The sequence below is a fragment of the Amphiura filiformis genome, unplaced genomic scaffold (assembly GCF_039555335.1).
Source record: "Amphiura filiformis unplaced genomic scaffold, Afil_fr2py scaffold_314, whole genome shotgun sequence".
Taxonomy (NCBI): domain Eukaryota; kingdom Metazoa; phylum Echinodermata; class Ophiuroidea; order Amphilepidida; family Amphiuridae; genus Amphiura; species Amphiura filiformis.
Window position 1 is genome coordinate 13,670 of NW_027305778.1, and position 15,399 is coordinate 29,068.

General features: G+C 40.2%; 1 protein-coding gene and 1 long non-coding RNA gene across 3 annotated transcripts in view; both read right to left on the reverse strand.

Moving 5' to 3' along the window:
- Positions 1–15,034, reverse strand: part of LOC140145476 (uncharacterized) — a 28,203-nt gene extending 13,169 nt beyond the window's left edge. Inside the window, exon 1 of one of the 2 annotated variants that reach the window (XR_011858069.1) lies at positions 14,980–15,034. This is a non-coding gene — a long non-coding RNA (uncharacterized lncRNA). Of the gene's footprint in view, positions 1–4,210; positions 4,520–14,979 lie in introns of those variants that run through there. The other variant, XR_011858070.1, reaches the window with a different exon arrangement.
- On the reverse strand, positions 7,852–11,942 carry LOC140145475 (uncharacterized). Its single transcript, XM_072167192.1, has 2 exons — positions 9,860–11,942; positions 7,852–9,777 (listed from the first exon to the last, which is right to left on the reverse strand). The coding sequence occupies exons 1-2, from the start codon at positions 11,657–11,659 to the stop codon at positions 7,852–7,854; spliced, it is 3,726 nt and encodes a 1,241-aa protein (XP_072023293.1). The 5' UTR covers positions 11,660–11,942.
- Positions 15,035–15,399: the final 365 nt, after the last annotated feature.

Consider the following 15,399-nt stretch of genomic DNA (forward strand, 5'->3'; position numbering starts at 1 on the left):
ATGTACATGTAGTATGTGACGACTCTGTAAAAAGGAATTTTAGCTGCTTCCTTTGCAGAAATGTTGCATTGTGATTTTCACAATGCATAAAGAACAGGTGAGCAGCAAAGCATGGCCCAGTGATCAGTGATCACACTGGCTATGAGACCAATTTAGGAACCTTAGCTCATGGATAATGGTCATGACTGCACCATAGCTACTTGCAATGGATCATGGGTAACTATCCAGGGTTTTCCCAGCAATTTCAATAAGGATCATTGATTATATGAAGTGTAGAAAATGGTAGACACCTGGGGGCGTACAACTTTGTTTCGGAGCAAACTTCAGCTACGTGTAAAATCCATAGGCGTAGATCCCGGGGATGGGCAACAACCCCCAATATTTTGCCAGGAGGATGGTCCATACAATCATCCCCCAATGTTGACGCCTGTATGTGGGTTTCTGACCAAATTAACCTCATATTTGGGAATTTAAGCCCCAAAAGTGCAAATTTTTGCTCCCTTTGCACAAGTTTATTCCACTTTTACACCATATTTCATCCATTTAGCTTCAATATGGCAAAATCTTTCGCGTGCATTTGTACCATTAACTTATTCAATCGCAAAAGTTGCTTGATTCACTATACTTCAAGAAATTGTTTTCATCCCCATCCCACTCCCTGAAAGTCAAAAAGAAATCTATGCCACTGGTAAAATCTTTAATATTCACTTCACAAAGCCTGCACTAGCCTAATGATCAGACTGCAATTAGCTGGTCTTGACTGTCCACCATCCTGCAATACCAAAATTTAATTCTAAAACAAACAAACCACCCAGTTGGTCCTGCTTGATACATATTCAAAAGATGTGTGTGCACAAACACACCCCCTTATACCCATGACACACACACACCCACCCCCACACACCCCAATACACACCCACCCTGGCACCCACCCCATGTACAAACATGTATGCAGTACAAATACAGGAATTGTTGCAAAATTCAATCTTACTATAATAAGATTCACCAGAATCTGTTTGTGTGTTTGTGTGTCTGTTTGTCTGTCCGCCTCTTTTCTCGGAGACTGGGGGTCGTACATTCCTCAAACTTGGTGCGTGGGTGCAGCTTGGTATGAGGAAGAACGAGTTTATATTGGTTAGTGGGTCAAGGTCACCCAAGGTCATGCAGGGGTCAAATGAGTAAAAACTGTTTTTCTCGGAGACTGGGGGTCGCCACGTTCCTCAAACTTGACGGGTGGGTGCGTCTTGACCCGGGACAGAACAAGTTTGTATTGGTTAGTGGGTCAAGGTCACCAGAGGTCATCTAGGGGTCAAATTAGTAAAAACTGTCATATGGGCATGAAACTTGGTGGGTAGGTGCATCTTGACCTAGGACAGAACAAATTTGTATTGATTAGTGGGTCAAGGTCACCTAGGGGTCATCTGAGGTCAAATTAGTAAAAACTGTTTTCCGCCTATTTTCTCGGAGACTAGGGGTCGCACGTTCCTCAAACTTGGTGGATGGGTGCATCTGGACCTCAGACAGAACAAGTTTGTTTCAGTTAGTGGGCCAAGATCACCCGAGGTCATCCAGGGGTCATCTGAGGTCAAATTAGTAAAAACTATCGTATGGGCATGAAACTTGGTGGGTACAGTTAACTTTTATAGTCAAATTTTTGGAAGGTCATTTGGGGTCATCTGAGGTCAAATTAGTAAAAAATGTCGTATGCGCATGAAACTTGGTGGGTACCGTACAGTCAACTTTTAGAGTCAAATTTTTGGAAGGTCATTTTGGGGTCATCCAAGGTCTAATTACTAAAAACTGTCATATGGCATGAAACATGGTGGTGGGTACAGTCAACATTTAGAGTCCAATTTTGGAAGGTCATTTTGAGGTCACAAGGGGTCATATGAGGTCAAATTAGTAAAAACTGTCCTATGGGCATAAAACTTGGTGAGTACAGTCATCATCAGCCAGGTAATCGCGACAGCCAAGAACCGCCAAATACGGGTAACCGCCTAGTTTAGTATAATTTAGGTCATCTCAATTGTATACAATGTCTACAAATAAATTTGAATAGAATTCTGATCTGGTCTATTCATATGACTAATAGTACAAGGTTATTTCCTCATAACTTATATATTCTCTCCAGTTTCAATTTCATTTTTTACAGAGCCTTAGTTATATTCTAGCTCATACTTCACCCCAAGTGCATCAAAATTGAACCTGTGTACTATTCAATGTGGACACATATTCACAAAATCGAAGCCACATCACATCAAACCCACAAAACACACCAACCCATCCACACACCAACCACTACGATTCTGTGCTGATAATCAGGGCCCTTGTGCATAATTGTTAGTCAAAGATTGACTTTTATTCGAGATACTGAGGACCAAAATGAGATTTTGAGTGTATTTCCCCTTGCTGTGGACATGGCTAACTTTTTATTATCCAAGTTCCAAGTTTATTTCAAATATTATCCATCAAAACACCAAAATAAGGCCTATGTAATGAAATTATTAGTTTCCCGTCACCTGCCCGCATCACCTTTTCAATTTGACCAAAACTTTCATTATTTTCATAATATCTGAAAATTGAGATGGAAATAATCAAACTTGAAACTCTTAAAATGTTTGACATCCCCTGATCATAATCAGCAGTTTTTCTTAGTTGTACAGGCTGAGTCAAAAAGAAGTAAACTCATGTTTGAGGGGCTGTAACTAGAGATATGTAAGGAATCTGCACAAAATGAAAATATCATTAGAAAGAGCAAATTCTACACGTCTAGATAAACTAGGAATTGTTGCAATTGCTCACAGCAAACTCAAGTTAAACTCATTTGAATACAACCACCCATTTTTGTAACTGCACACGGTTTCACTTCTCGGTACCTATTATATTGATTGGTAAGGCGATATTCAAATGTAAAATGTTACGTGGCAGGTGTGCTTTTGACCAATAATTATGTTCAAGGGTTCTTTTCAATATGAATTTTACCTCATTTCACTACATTATAATGAAGCAGGCCAAATGACATCATGGCACCACAATTTACTGCATGAGAGCGCACGTTTCTGTCGATGAAGCATCATGAAACTAAGAGTCCCACTGACGTTTAGCGTCTTTTCCGTCTCCAATTTCCCACAGCTAATCGGATTCCATGTAAGGGAGCAGTATATAAGAATGTGAACAAGTTCAATAGGCATGGGACACTAAGGAACAGACAACCGGAAGCTTCAGGCAGACCACGAACTAGTAGATCACAAGTAAACATTGCTAGAGTTAGACATACGTTACAGCAAGACCCACAGATTAGCTCAAGATGCAATCCTTTACCCAACATTTCCCGATCAAGCTTCTGCCGGATCGTTTGTAAAGACTTAAATTGGTATCCCTACAAATTACATACCATCATGGACTTCATCCTGCTTATTGAATATTAATTGAAAGCAAAAGTTGTTATTTCAACAATAAATCCTGTTAGGACTTTGCCGATTCTTCGAAATTGAAATGGATGAAAATCTATCAGCCGTGTGCAGCTTCATAAATGGGTGGTTGTATTTAAATAAGTATAACTTTAGTTTGCTCTGAGCAATTGCAACAATTTCTGTTTTTATTTAAACGTGTAGACTTTGCTCTTTCCAATAATATTTTCTTTTATAGCAGATTCCTTACACACACTTTGTTGACTTGAAGCTTGAGAGTACAAAAGTTTATTTGGTACTTTTAACATTCATGCGCTAAAAAATTGACATGTGCATGCCTTGTCATACATTTCAAAAATTGTTCAAGAACAGCATATGTGTTAGTTTTCAATTCGGGTCAAGATAATTAATAGACCTAGTGCCTATACCATTTAGGCACTAAGCAGAATTACATGTAGGCCTCAAAATAAATTGTTTGATTGGTGTAACCCGACCGACCATAAATTAGGCCCGACCCTAAAGCTTGTTTTTTTTAAAAAATTTTTTGCAACAAAAAAATAAATAAACAAAAACATAAATTAATCAATAATAATTAAATTAAAAAACAAAAAGAAGAAAAAAAGTTCCAAGGCCTTAATCAAAAAAAGAAAATTTTTAATCACAACCTAACCACCCTTTTTTTTATGTTGTGCCAATCAAACAATTTTCTTTTTAAGGCCTTATGAATAGCAAACTGCATCACATGCACACTAGAGTTGAATCCTGATCATAATTACCCTGAGTCCCTGTACTTTACTCACCTACTGAATAATTATAGCAGCAGCACTACAAAGCAAACCCAAAAGAGTTAGACAGAGGGTTAGACATCGACCCAGTCTGGGATAACCTCCTGACCCCCGGAACCAAGGGGGCGTCACTGTCACCACAACATCTTCCTGTTTGACGTCATCAACATCTGTGACGTCATCGGAGGTGTCTCAACAACATCACTAGCAACAATAAATCTTCAGAGCAATAACATCCGCTGAAGATGCCGGTTGAGCCGGTGAAAGCGCTCCGGTGAGTGAAATTTGAGTAGTGTAGAAGTATAAATTTGCTTTCCATCTAAAATGGTTTTCCTGTTCAACATTGCTGTAAAGAAAAACATTTAGTTTTATGTGTGATGAACGGTATGCTGAAGTAAGCAGAATTCGGCGGTCTTCCCCCACCATTGGTGGATCATAAATCACCTCTAATTCACTATTACAGTCCCTGGCCCAAGGAAATGCACATATTTTAGGTACAGAGTCATTTGCTTCCAGTTTTATATTCCCAATTCCAAATGGTCATCCAAAAAGTTTGAAGTCCGCCTTTTACTCATGTTTACATTTCAAATGCATTTAGTTGTTGCCAGCAATGGCGACCAAAGTTGAAAAGGAGCCCAATATTCACCTTAACAATGGTTTTCAAGAGGTTTTCAGTGGAAGAAAATTGATGACAAAGCATCATCTGAAGTTTAGGCCTGGCAATTACCAGGCATCAGGGTCTTAGCTAGCCACCCGTCTGGCCGTCATTTTAGACAGGGAGTCTGCTCCTGTGATGGGCAAAATTAATGCCTTTGACAGATGCTATATTATAAATCAGGGCCGTAGCAAGCGGGGCGGCCGGGGATGCCTTGGCCGCCCCACTTTTTGAGAAATTCGTTATGTTTTTCTTTATATCTTTATTTCAATTTGGGCATATATTAGTAATTTGGCCGCCCCATATTTGTGATGGCCGCCCCACATTTTTCAACCTTGCTACGGCCCTGTTATAAATAGTATGTTTTGAGAAGCTAATTGACCTTTTTAGTAGACCCAATTTCTAGAACAAGGCCATATTGTAGGGGTTTTACCAAATCTTCGCCCTGACGAACGAACTCTTGGCCTATTTGAGACAGATCGATCCCTACTTTGCAGAATGTAACCTGGGATTCGATTGAACATACGCACCAAACACAGTTTTCACTTACAAACCAATTCTTTAATATCTCTTTAATACTCGTTGATAATTTATAACACTGTAAGATAGCTATTTAGTCTGATTTTAGTGATTTTAGTGTGCTCAGTGGTAGAACAAATTGTAATTACCATGGGTAACTTTCCGCCATTTTGTCTGTCTGAATTGTTTACACGACTTCTGCATGCAAGTCCAGAGAAGAGCTAAATTTAGATCGCTTACTGAATTTAAGGGCGCACCACACATAAATGCTTAAAAGCCTAAATTGGCACCAACATTCCGGCCCCTAATTGAACGCTGCGCTTTCAATTACTCCTAAATTGACTGACAACAATTGAGTGCCCAATTTAGAAATGGACACCTTGTAAATTCACTCCAAAATCTCAAACAATGTGAAACGAAGTGACCAAAAACTATAAATGCGGTCTGGCGGATTACCAAATATAACGCAAACATAATTTGACAACACTTCATGTAAATAGCAAACATCTGAATGCAGGTGAATGCTCAATAAAGAAACCTTTCATGAAGATTAACTCTGCTATGTGTCAAGTTGTCCTTCTTTCATAGACTGTTCTGGTTCTTTAAAGACCAGTGAGTAGCATTGCTACTTTGAAAGCTGCATTGTAAGCAGTTATACTATATAGTGTCCTTTCACAGTTCATATGATGATATCAAAATCATCCAACTCTATAACTTGGTCCTTTGAGCAGGTTTAAATTTAAAACTTGAACAATTGAAAAATACCTTAAGGCTAAATATAGCCAAACCTCAAAAGCACAATATTTTGTGCAAATTATTGACTTTACTTATTTGTAAACAAAGCACTTCACCATGTGATCTGGTTAATACTCAAAAACAATGACCAAAACAAGAACAGTGCCAAATGCACTGAGCAATTGGAATGAAACAATTGGCAGGGCAAACAAGAGCCCAGCATACCAAGTCACATGGAGAAGCCACATGTGAATATACATGTAAATTAAACTTTACTCAAGCCTCAAGTGCACATGGGAAATGTTATAAAACCTAAAGAAGCACTTCTAATCTAATGAGGCAATAACGAGCATTACCAACATGATCTGTTAATTATAATCATGCTAATCCTATAAATGATGAATGAAAATGATCTAGTTCAAAGACCGGAGTAAACCAGAATATGAAGCTAGATTTCTAAAATCCTGATTGATTGCTCTGATCAAGATATTTCATGGTGTGATTCAGTAAACTTTCCACAGAAAATTAATGAAACATTTCACTAACAAAAACAGTGCAAGATGCACAGAAGATTTGACAATTAATTTTGCCTGAAATGAAACCCAAATGTTTACCATATCACACTGTGAAGCTCAATTTAAACCAAAAAAGATTAGTTTAGTTGAACTCTGATAGAATTGTCCAAATTTGGACTAATTTAAACTCAACCAATTTCTCAATCATAAAATGTCAGTAGACTGAAATTTAAAGCTGTCTTTGTACAACTTATTTTCAGATTTCTAATGTCCATCCAAATGTTCAATACATGTAAACAGTTCAATCTGTTGACTGGAGCACTGTGTGAAATTAACTACGCGTGTTGACATGTGATGAGTGGCAATTTTTGAAAGTAGCAGGCACAACTTCCCATGAGCTATAAACCATATTTCACATATACATGTATTATGCTGGCTCTAAAATGATGAATTTACTGTCTTTCATTTCCAAAGTTTGTAACAAGCCATTCAAGCAAATGTCCAAGTTGATCAGTGGCTATGTACATGTTATTATGTACCTGTAGTTCACGCCAAGCTGCTGAAATTATCCACAATCTCAAATTTTAAGTGATTTATTGCAAAGTAAAATGAAATATGATATGCTATACCATGGGCAAATGAAATATGACAAAAAGGCCTAACTCAGAACAAAACAATCCCTTTTGACATCCTAAGGAAACCCAACAAGGGCGGCTGCATATCAGGATTTCACTTTACCTAGCAAATTATCATTTTGCCACATTTGTCAGCATTTTCACAGTGCAAATCCTAGGTGCTAGAAACTTCCTCAGTGGTTATAAATAAAAGTTTGAAGTTCACTTTGCTTGTCACAACACAACAGTCAACATGGTAGACTGCTGTCTGCAAACCTGCACCATGTTGATCAGCAGTTGAAACTTCCACGGCTCCAACATCTGCACGTCTTCATGGTTCTCGTAGTTCACACTGGTAGGTTCACACTCACCCCACACTGGTAGGTTCCTGGTAGGTACACACTCACCCCACACTGGTAGGTTCCTGGTACAGGTAGTGTCTGCATGCTCTCACACTGGTATCTTATCACAATAATGACTGGATGGCTGGATGGGCTCAAGGCCCTTAAAGTCTGTGTTGTTTTTCGTCTGACTTGGGGTTTCCAGTAACCCCCATCAACTAAAAGTAAACTTCCAGTTGGTGTCCCAGATTAGGCGCCGGGGGCTCGCCATGTCTTTTTAGTTCATGTCCTTGGGTCCTTGCAATGGGCTATCTTGCTCAAGCAGTACACAAAGTTCTGTGGTTTGTGTCTTGATCTTGGTGCTGCGCACATGTCCATTCTTGTCTGGATGTATTTCTTGAACGCAGCCTGGGGTCCATGACTTGCATGGCGCTTGGTTGTCTGCCATTAACACCACATTTCTGGTTTGGTATTTGCAGCATGTTACACACTGCTTCACTAATTTTCTCACCGCTGCGCTCGCATTGATTATCCAGAATCTTTGCCTCAGTTCTGCTAAGACATGGTTTTTGCCCTGATGGTTGACATGTTCATGCGTGTGTCTTATAATCAGGTGTGAAACATGGTGGTTCTTTGGCAGAATCATTGGATGCTTCACGTGATCTGTTATAGGAGCGTTGCGGAGTCCTTCGCCAACTCGTAGTATCCCATCAAGTATCATAGGATCCAGGTTGTCTAAGGAACCTACTTTCTGTCTCTTCTTACACATGATCTTCTGATCTGGTGTAGCTTTCAGAGCGCTGATCTCCTTAGCAAATGCTTCTTGCTGGATGTAGCGAACAATCGCTTCCTCTGCTTCCTGGAGATCATCCGCTGACAGGTGGGACTCTCGAGTTGGTTCTAAGGAATGTCTAGATTGGGTTTCTTCTGTGTCATTTTTGGCAGCTGCATTGTTTTTCTTTTTAGCCTTTTGCAGCAACATTCTTCTCAGTCTCAGTAGGTATGCGACCGCTCTCTTCAAGGAATTCCACTTGGAATAATGTCGCAGTAGTTTGACAATAGGATCTTTGTGTTCCTCTACTTGAATGGCGTTAACGGATGCCTCATATTTTGGATCATTATCCAGTTGGTTCTCATCACTGTTACATGGTTGACTTGGCTGTTCAGTCTCCTTCTGCCATAGATATTCAGGACCTCTAGGCCATCTACGGTTGCTGAAACTGTTTTTTACTGTTTGACCCTGCGAGCATTCATCAGCCGGGTTCCGTGCCGTGTCAACATGTTGCCATTGTGAGGGTGAAGAACCTTCTCTAATTAGTTTGACTCTATTGTACTCTTCCCTGAGCTGTGGCTCTCTTTGGGATTTTCTCTTCAGGTGTGAGATCCTGCTTTCTGCCATTGGCTTGTTGCTTGGGACTGTCACTTCCTGGTTACTAAGTGGCAGCTTCATCTGAGAGTTGCCGTCCTTGAAATGAATCGACTTTACCACCATGTTGTCACCTATTGAATTTTGCGGTCTGTCTTCTATCGTCCGCTTATTAATATCATGGTTGTAAGGGTCGGCAAACTCATTATGCAAGTCCTCCACAGAGATTCTATGTACAGAAGCCATACTTGTTGTTGTTGATGTAGCTCTTGCCTTTGTAAGCCCATGTATCTCCCAGCCTAATGCTGATCTACATGCGTATGGACCGTTGTGTTGACTCTGGATGACTTCTAGCGGTTCCAATGCTCTTGGGACATTATTCCCAATGAGCAGGTCGACTCTCTGCCCTTTCAGCAACTCAGGCACTGTTATATCTTGTAAATATGGCCATGGAGTCAGATCTTCTTTGGAGACCATATCTTCCACCTTGACTGGTATGGAGTCCTGGGTATAAACAACAGGTAATTCAATGTTGATTTTACCATCAGCATCTGTTACCTCCAAACCTGATAACTTGTATGTGTCGACATCTTTGTCTCCATTGATAGTTTGGACCTTGATCTTTGTCTTTGTTCCTTTCATAGCCAATTTACTCTTAAGATTCTTAGAGCAGAATACAGCAGTACTCTTGCTGTCCAGCAGAGCATATGTCTTGACTTCTTTGCCTGTGTCTCTTGACTGTACGGTTACCGGCACCACCGATAATACCGACGCCATGCATCCTGCCCCAGTTAAACCACATGTGGTTGATGCCTCTACTTCCGACTTCTGGGGTCTCTTTAGCCTCGTTCACGGTGCAAAACAGTTGGGTGTCTGCCTTTGCAAGTGATGCATTTGGCTCTTTTGTACAGTCTCTGACGAGGTGAGACGCTTTCTTGACACAGCCAAAGCACACACCCAGTTTCCGCAGAGTAGCCATCCTTTCATCGTATGGTTTCTTCTGGACCACCCTGCATACTTCCAGTGTATGTGTTGAAGTATCACAGTGAAGACAGTTTTGTTGAGGCGGTTTCTCTTCACTATGGGTACCGGTGACGAAACTTGAAGTTCTTGGCTTCGGTTTGTTGTCATACTGTTGATTTCTGCTATTACTCTTGGTGTCGCTGCTAATCGTACCAAAGGCTGGATTTGCGACGATCTGTGCGTGGCGACTCACAAAGTCAACTAAGTCTTTGAAGCCAACGGTTCTCAGTTTTTCTTCCTGAATATCATACACCTTGGCTCTCCACAAGTTCTTAAGCCTATACGGTAGTTTACCAACCAACAGCTGCAGGCTACTGGTGTTGTCCAGTTCTTTCAAGGGACTGTTAGCTTGCATCATATTGTGGCATTCTAGCAAGAATAATGAAAATTCATTAAGGCAACTAGCCTGTTCCTTGACATCTGGCCATTCCTTTGCTTTCTTCAAAACAGCTTGAGCAATTTTGTGGCTGTCTCCAAACCGTTTGGTAAGTAGCTGTTTCGCCTTGCTGTATCCTTCATTTGCATCTGTGTAATACAGGCAGCTGTTCACTAGGCTCTTTGGTTCACCTGCGGTGTATTGCCATAAATAATTGATTCTGTCTCTACCATCTAAAATTTTGTCCTCCACTCCGTATTCAAAGGCTTTCATGAATGTGGTGAATTTTAACGGATCTCCGCTAAATACTTGGATCTTCTGCGCTGGTAGTTGTGCTCGAACTTGTTGTGTGATGAGCAATTGCGTTAACTTGCCAAGGTCACTATTGGCTGGATCCCTTTGTTGTAAACTCTCTTTGTTTACACTCTGTGTCACCATCGTATTTATGGGTTGAGCTTGACCCATGCTAGAATTCATGAATACGGATGGATTAGTAGGCTGTTGTTTCATGTCATTGTCCGGACTGAATTGTCTGGCTGGAGTTTTAATCTCTTTTGACTGATCTCTGTCTGTATCCACCGGTGCTGCTACGGCTGACAATTGACCTGTGTCATATTGTGGTGGTATACTGATTAGCAATGGACTACTAATTGACAATTTTCCCATATTCACCGGCGCTTCTGTTGACAGCAATTGACCGGCGTCATTTTGTGGCGGGGCGTCAATTTGCACTGGACTACTGGTAGACAACTGTTTCTTTGGTTGCTGTACATCACAGTGCACCTCAGAGATCATGTTGACTTGCTCTTTTGCAATTTCCAACTTTGTTGTTTTGTCACATGGACTTTCCCATGGATTTGGGCCTTTAGCGCCTTGAATTTCTTTGGTATCTTCTAACCAACGACTCACAGAAACTTTATCGTCAATTAAAATAAGTGGAAGCCCTTCTGATAACGACCTGCTTCGTCTGCTCTTTGATTCGTCATCGTATTTCTCTAATGTAGCTATTTTTGCTTCCTCGACATTTATTTCTGTCTCCATGGCTAGCAGCTCCCTCTTTTGTTGCAAGTCTTTTGCTCTAGTCTGTAACTCAAACTCTTCTTTTTCCAGAGCTTGCTTTAGGTATCTTGCTTTAGACTGCAACTCAAACTCTTCTTTTTCCAGAGACTGTTTTAATTTGAGTGCCTCGGCGCGGCATTGCAGCTCCGCCTTTTTGGTGGCTGCCTCAAGGAGGGCATACTCTGTGCTTTTCGATAGTGAAGTTCTGGATGACCTTTTGCTACTCCTGTGAGCAGAAGAACTTGTACTTTTATTGCTCATTTTTATTACTCTCCTTTGTGTCTCAACTTTATTTCACAATCTATTTGTTGGATGAAGGGAGCCCTCAATTGTAGCTTTTTCACACTTGCGATACGTGCAGCTTATTATGCAATGTTTGTTTACACACAATTTCGACACAAATTTATTTTCGCTAAAGCACGCTAGTAATTTTGCCGAAAAGCCTTGATTTATTCTGAAATCAAGAAAGAGTATGTCATGCATGTATATTGACCTTGATTCGAGTTCGCCCTTAAATCAAGAAAGGGGTAAGTATTGCATGTAAGTATGCCTTGATTCAATATCGCCCTTAAATCAAGAAAGGGTATAACTATTGCATGCACCCTAAAATCAAGTATATATTTTGTATGCGTGTATGTATGCCTTGATTCGTTACCGCCTAAAATCAAGAAAGGGACGCGTCTTATTGTTACGCAAAATTTGCGGCATGCTATGCAGATGCAATATAATATGCGAAAAGCACCGAAACTTAATTTTGCTTAAATAAGCTCCTCAATTGTACAATTTGTATCTTTGATACACATGCGATGGGTGTGGCTTATAATGCCGTGTTTGTTTACACACGATTTTATGCGATTTCGATTTATTGTACACAGTTTGTACCGAATCCTACCGATGTAGGCCTATTTTCGCCAAAGCACGCTTATATTTTCATTCGAAAAGCCTTGATTTATGCTCGAAATCAAGAAAGCGTCTGTCGTGCGTGTATATCTGCCTTAAAATCCTAAAATCAATAGGAGTATGTCTGCATGTGTGTATGCTTTGTTACGCGCAAATTTGCGGCGTGCTATGCATATGCAGAATCTTAATTTTTGCTTAAATAAGCTTGCTCAAATAATTATTTGCTGTACAGAGTTTACGCACACAAAACACTGTAGAGCCTCAATTTTCATTTAAATATGCTTGCCGAACAGACATGAGGAACACGGTCACATGCCTGTTTTAGCCCTGATTTATTTTTAGCGTGTATGCTATACTCATACTGGTGTACATGCACTGTCATGTGAATAGCCCAGAAATAACTTTTAGCTTGTTTACAGACGTACTGTATTTCTATAAGCTTATTTGCTATACACATGTACATGTACCGATTGCTGTACAGCCCTGATTGATATCACAGAAAAGCTTGCAATACAGTATACACACACAGGCGTACTGCACTGTGTGTTGTCACTCGACACAGCACTGCTCTATAAATAGAACCTTGTTTATTTGCCATAAATCTCGCCAATTTGTGACTCTACGGCATTTTATGACAATGGTTCAACTTATGAACCTTATAGCATGTCATAAACCTTTGTTCAACTTAGAACATTTACAATTTGTTCTACTTAATGTAGGGGTTTTACCAAATCTTCGCCCTGACGACCGAACTCTTGGCCTATTTGAGACAGATCGATCCCTACTTTGCAGAATGTAACCTGGGATTCGTTGAACATACGCACCAAACACAGTTTTCACTTACAAACCAATTCTTTAATATCTCTTTAATACTCGTTGATAATTTATAACACTGTAAGATAGCTATTTAGTCTGATTTTAGTGATTTTAGTGTGCTCAGTGGTAGAACAAATTGTAATTACCACGGGTAACTTTCCGCCATTTTGTCTGTCTGAATTGTTTACACGACTTCTGCGCAAGTCCAGAGAAGAGCTAAATTTAGATCGCTTACTGAATTTAAGGGCGCACCACACATAAATGCTTAAAAGCCTAAATTGGCACCAACACATATATCAGCACCTTTTTGAACTCTTTGAACCCCCAATGGGCTATAGACATCTGGTAAATGTTTTAAAGGTCAAATTGGGACAGGCAATTTTATTCAAATGACGGCAACCCTCAATTTCTAGCAAGTAAGACCCTGCCAGGCATGAGACCGGGGCATGAGTTTTAAAATATGATGAATTAATATGAGAGTCTGAGGAGCGGCTAGAAAAAAACGAGTTTTAGGCGCTGAAAAAGGGGGTCGTCGCCATGCCGCACATACCCGTAGTAGGTGTATCAAGGCGTAGCCGTAGGACATGTGAGTGCCCCCCCCCCCATGGACAGGTCAAACAAGTTGTCAATTATTGTCAATATTAATATTTTGCGACAGTAACTAGTGAAAACAGTTTACACTGGAGACACCCGATGGCACTTCCTACCACTTGAGAACAAGCTAGTCCGAATAATCAGACCCAGAACAAGATATTAATTTCTGACAAGATCCTGTACTGGGTCTGAACTGTTTCCATATGAAATCTTGATGGCAAATTGGACAATAGAAGCACATGGTTCTACGTGACAGCTTTTTAATCCCTATTCATGTTACGTGAATCACGCTATTGTGGACCATCCTTCTGATACTTGAGTGTTTGGACAAGCGGAACGGTCTTTTGTCTACCTCTCTGTTTGTAAACAAACCAGGAGGTCGAAATCGTCCTCCTCGCCGAATAAGAAAGTTAGCGTAATAGTTAGTTCGCAAGGCAAACTTAAAAACCGGGCAAAACAGGCGTGTCATTTATCGGTATGACATTTTCGTTATTGATGCTGCCCTATTTTAAGTTTGCACAGAAGAGGCATCTCAGTTTGAGTGCATCGATTGTCAGTAAATTACACATATACTCACTCTAAATTGTTCATCAAACTAATCCTGTGTTCCTTATGAAAAGAACCATATGCTGCATTGCATGTACAATCACCAAAAAGATGAAAACGATCTAAAAAATTCGCATGCGTGCAAGCTTACGGCCCTAAAATCAAAGTCATAAAAACAGCGTAAACAGAGTGACGTCACGCTTTGCCAATCAGAGCCAATGACGTAGCGCTGACATGTACCACGTGACACCTGATCATGTGATATTTCATATTTACGGGAATAAAAGTTTAACTTGCATTGGAATTGTGTGCTCTGGAAACTTATTTTTTTCTGGATTCATAATGGAGTATTAATTACAATTTCAAACATGAATGTTTAGGTAAGAACTAAAGAAGTACAACAACCCGTGTAATTAATATTATGACAAACATGCAGATATTTAAGCTTCTGGAGCCTTGTACTGTTTATTAATTGCTCCATTGAAATTACGTTGCACTCGCTTTCTGCATACAGATCAACCCATACCGTACTAGCAGAGCTAAGTACGGTATGGGTTCCTCGTACTAGCGTAATAGTACGGCACTAAGAACAAGCCCATGCAAGCATGGTTGCAAAATTCAGCAGGGTTGTGAACTTAAAATTAAGCTTTTTAAAAATATCGTTCACTCGCATGCTCAGTGTCTTGAAACCTGATCAGCAATTTATACATGTATTCCATACTTACCAACTAATTTAGAGACTACTTCCTTTGAATCATCTCTCGTTTGCTCTATCTAGACATGGTGCGCTTTCTTAAATTCTTCAATTACACAAAGCAGCCAGAATCTCGTCAAAATTTCATGACCATTTTTATTATCATACGAGCTGCACATACACGTTATTTATTACAGATAGCCCGTAGCTAAATTACCAATTGTGATTGGCTCACAGGCTGAAAACTTTTTTCCAAGAACGAAAGCGCAGAAGACACAGTGGCTCCTGTCCAGAACCCCCCCCCCCAATAATTTTGGTGGCTATGGAAAAGTACCATTGGGCCACCAATAATTTGGGCCAGGGGCCATTCCCCCCCCCTCGACATTCACACCTACAGACACACAAACCCACCATCTTGACATTGCAATGATCTGAATGCACAGGGAAGGGT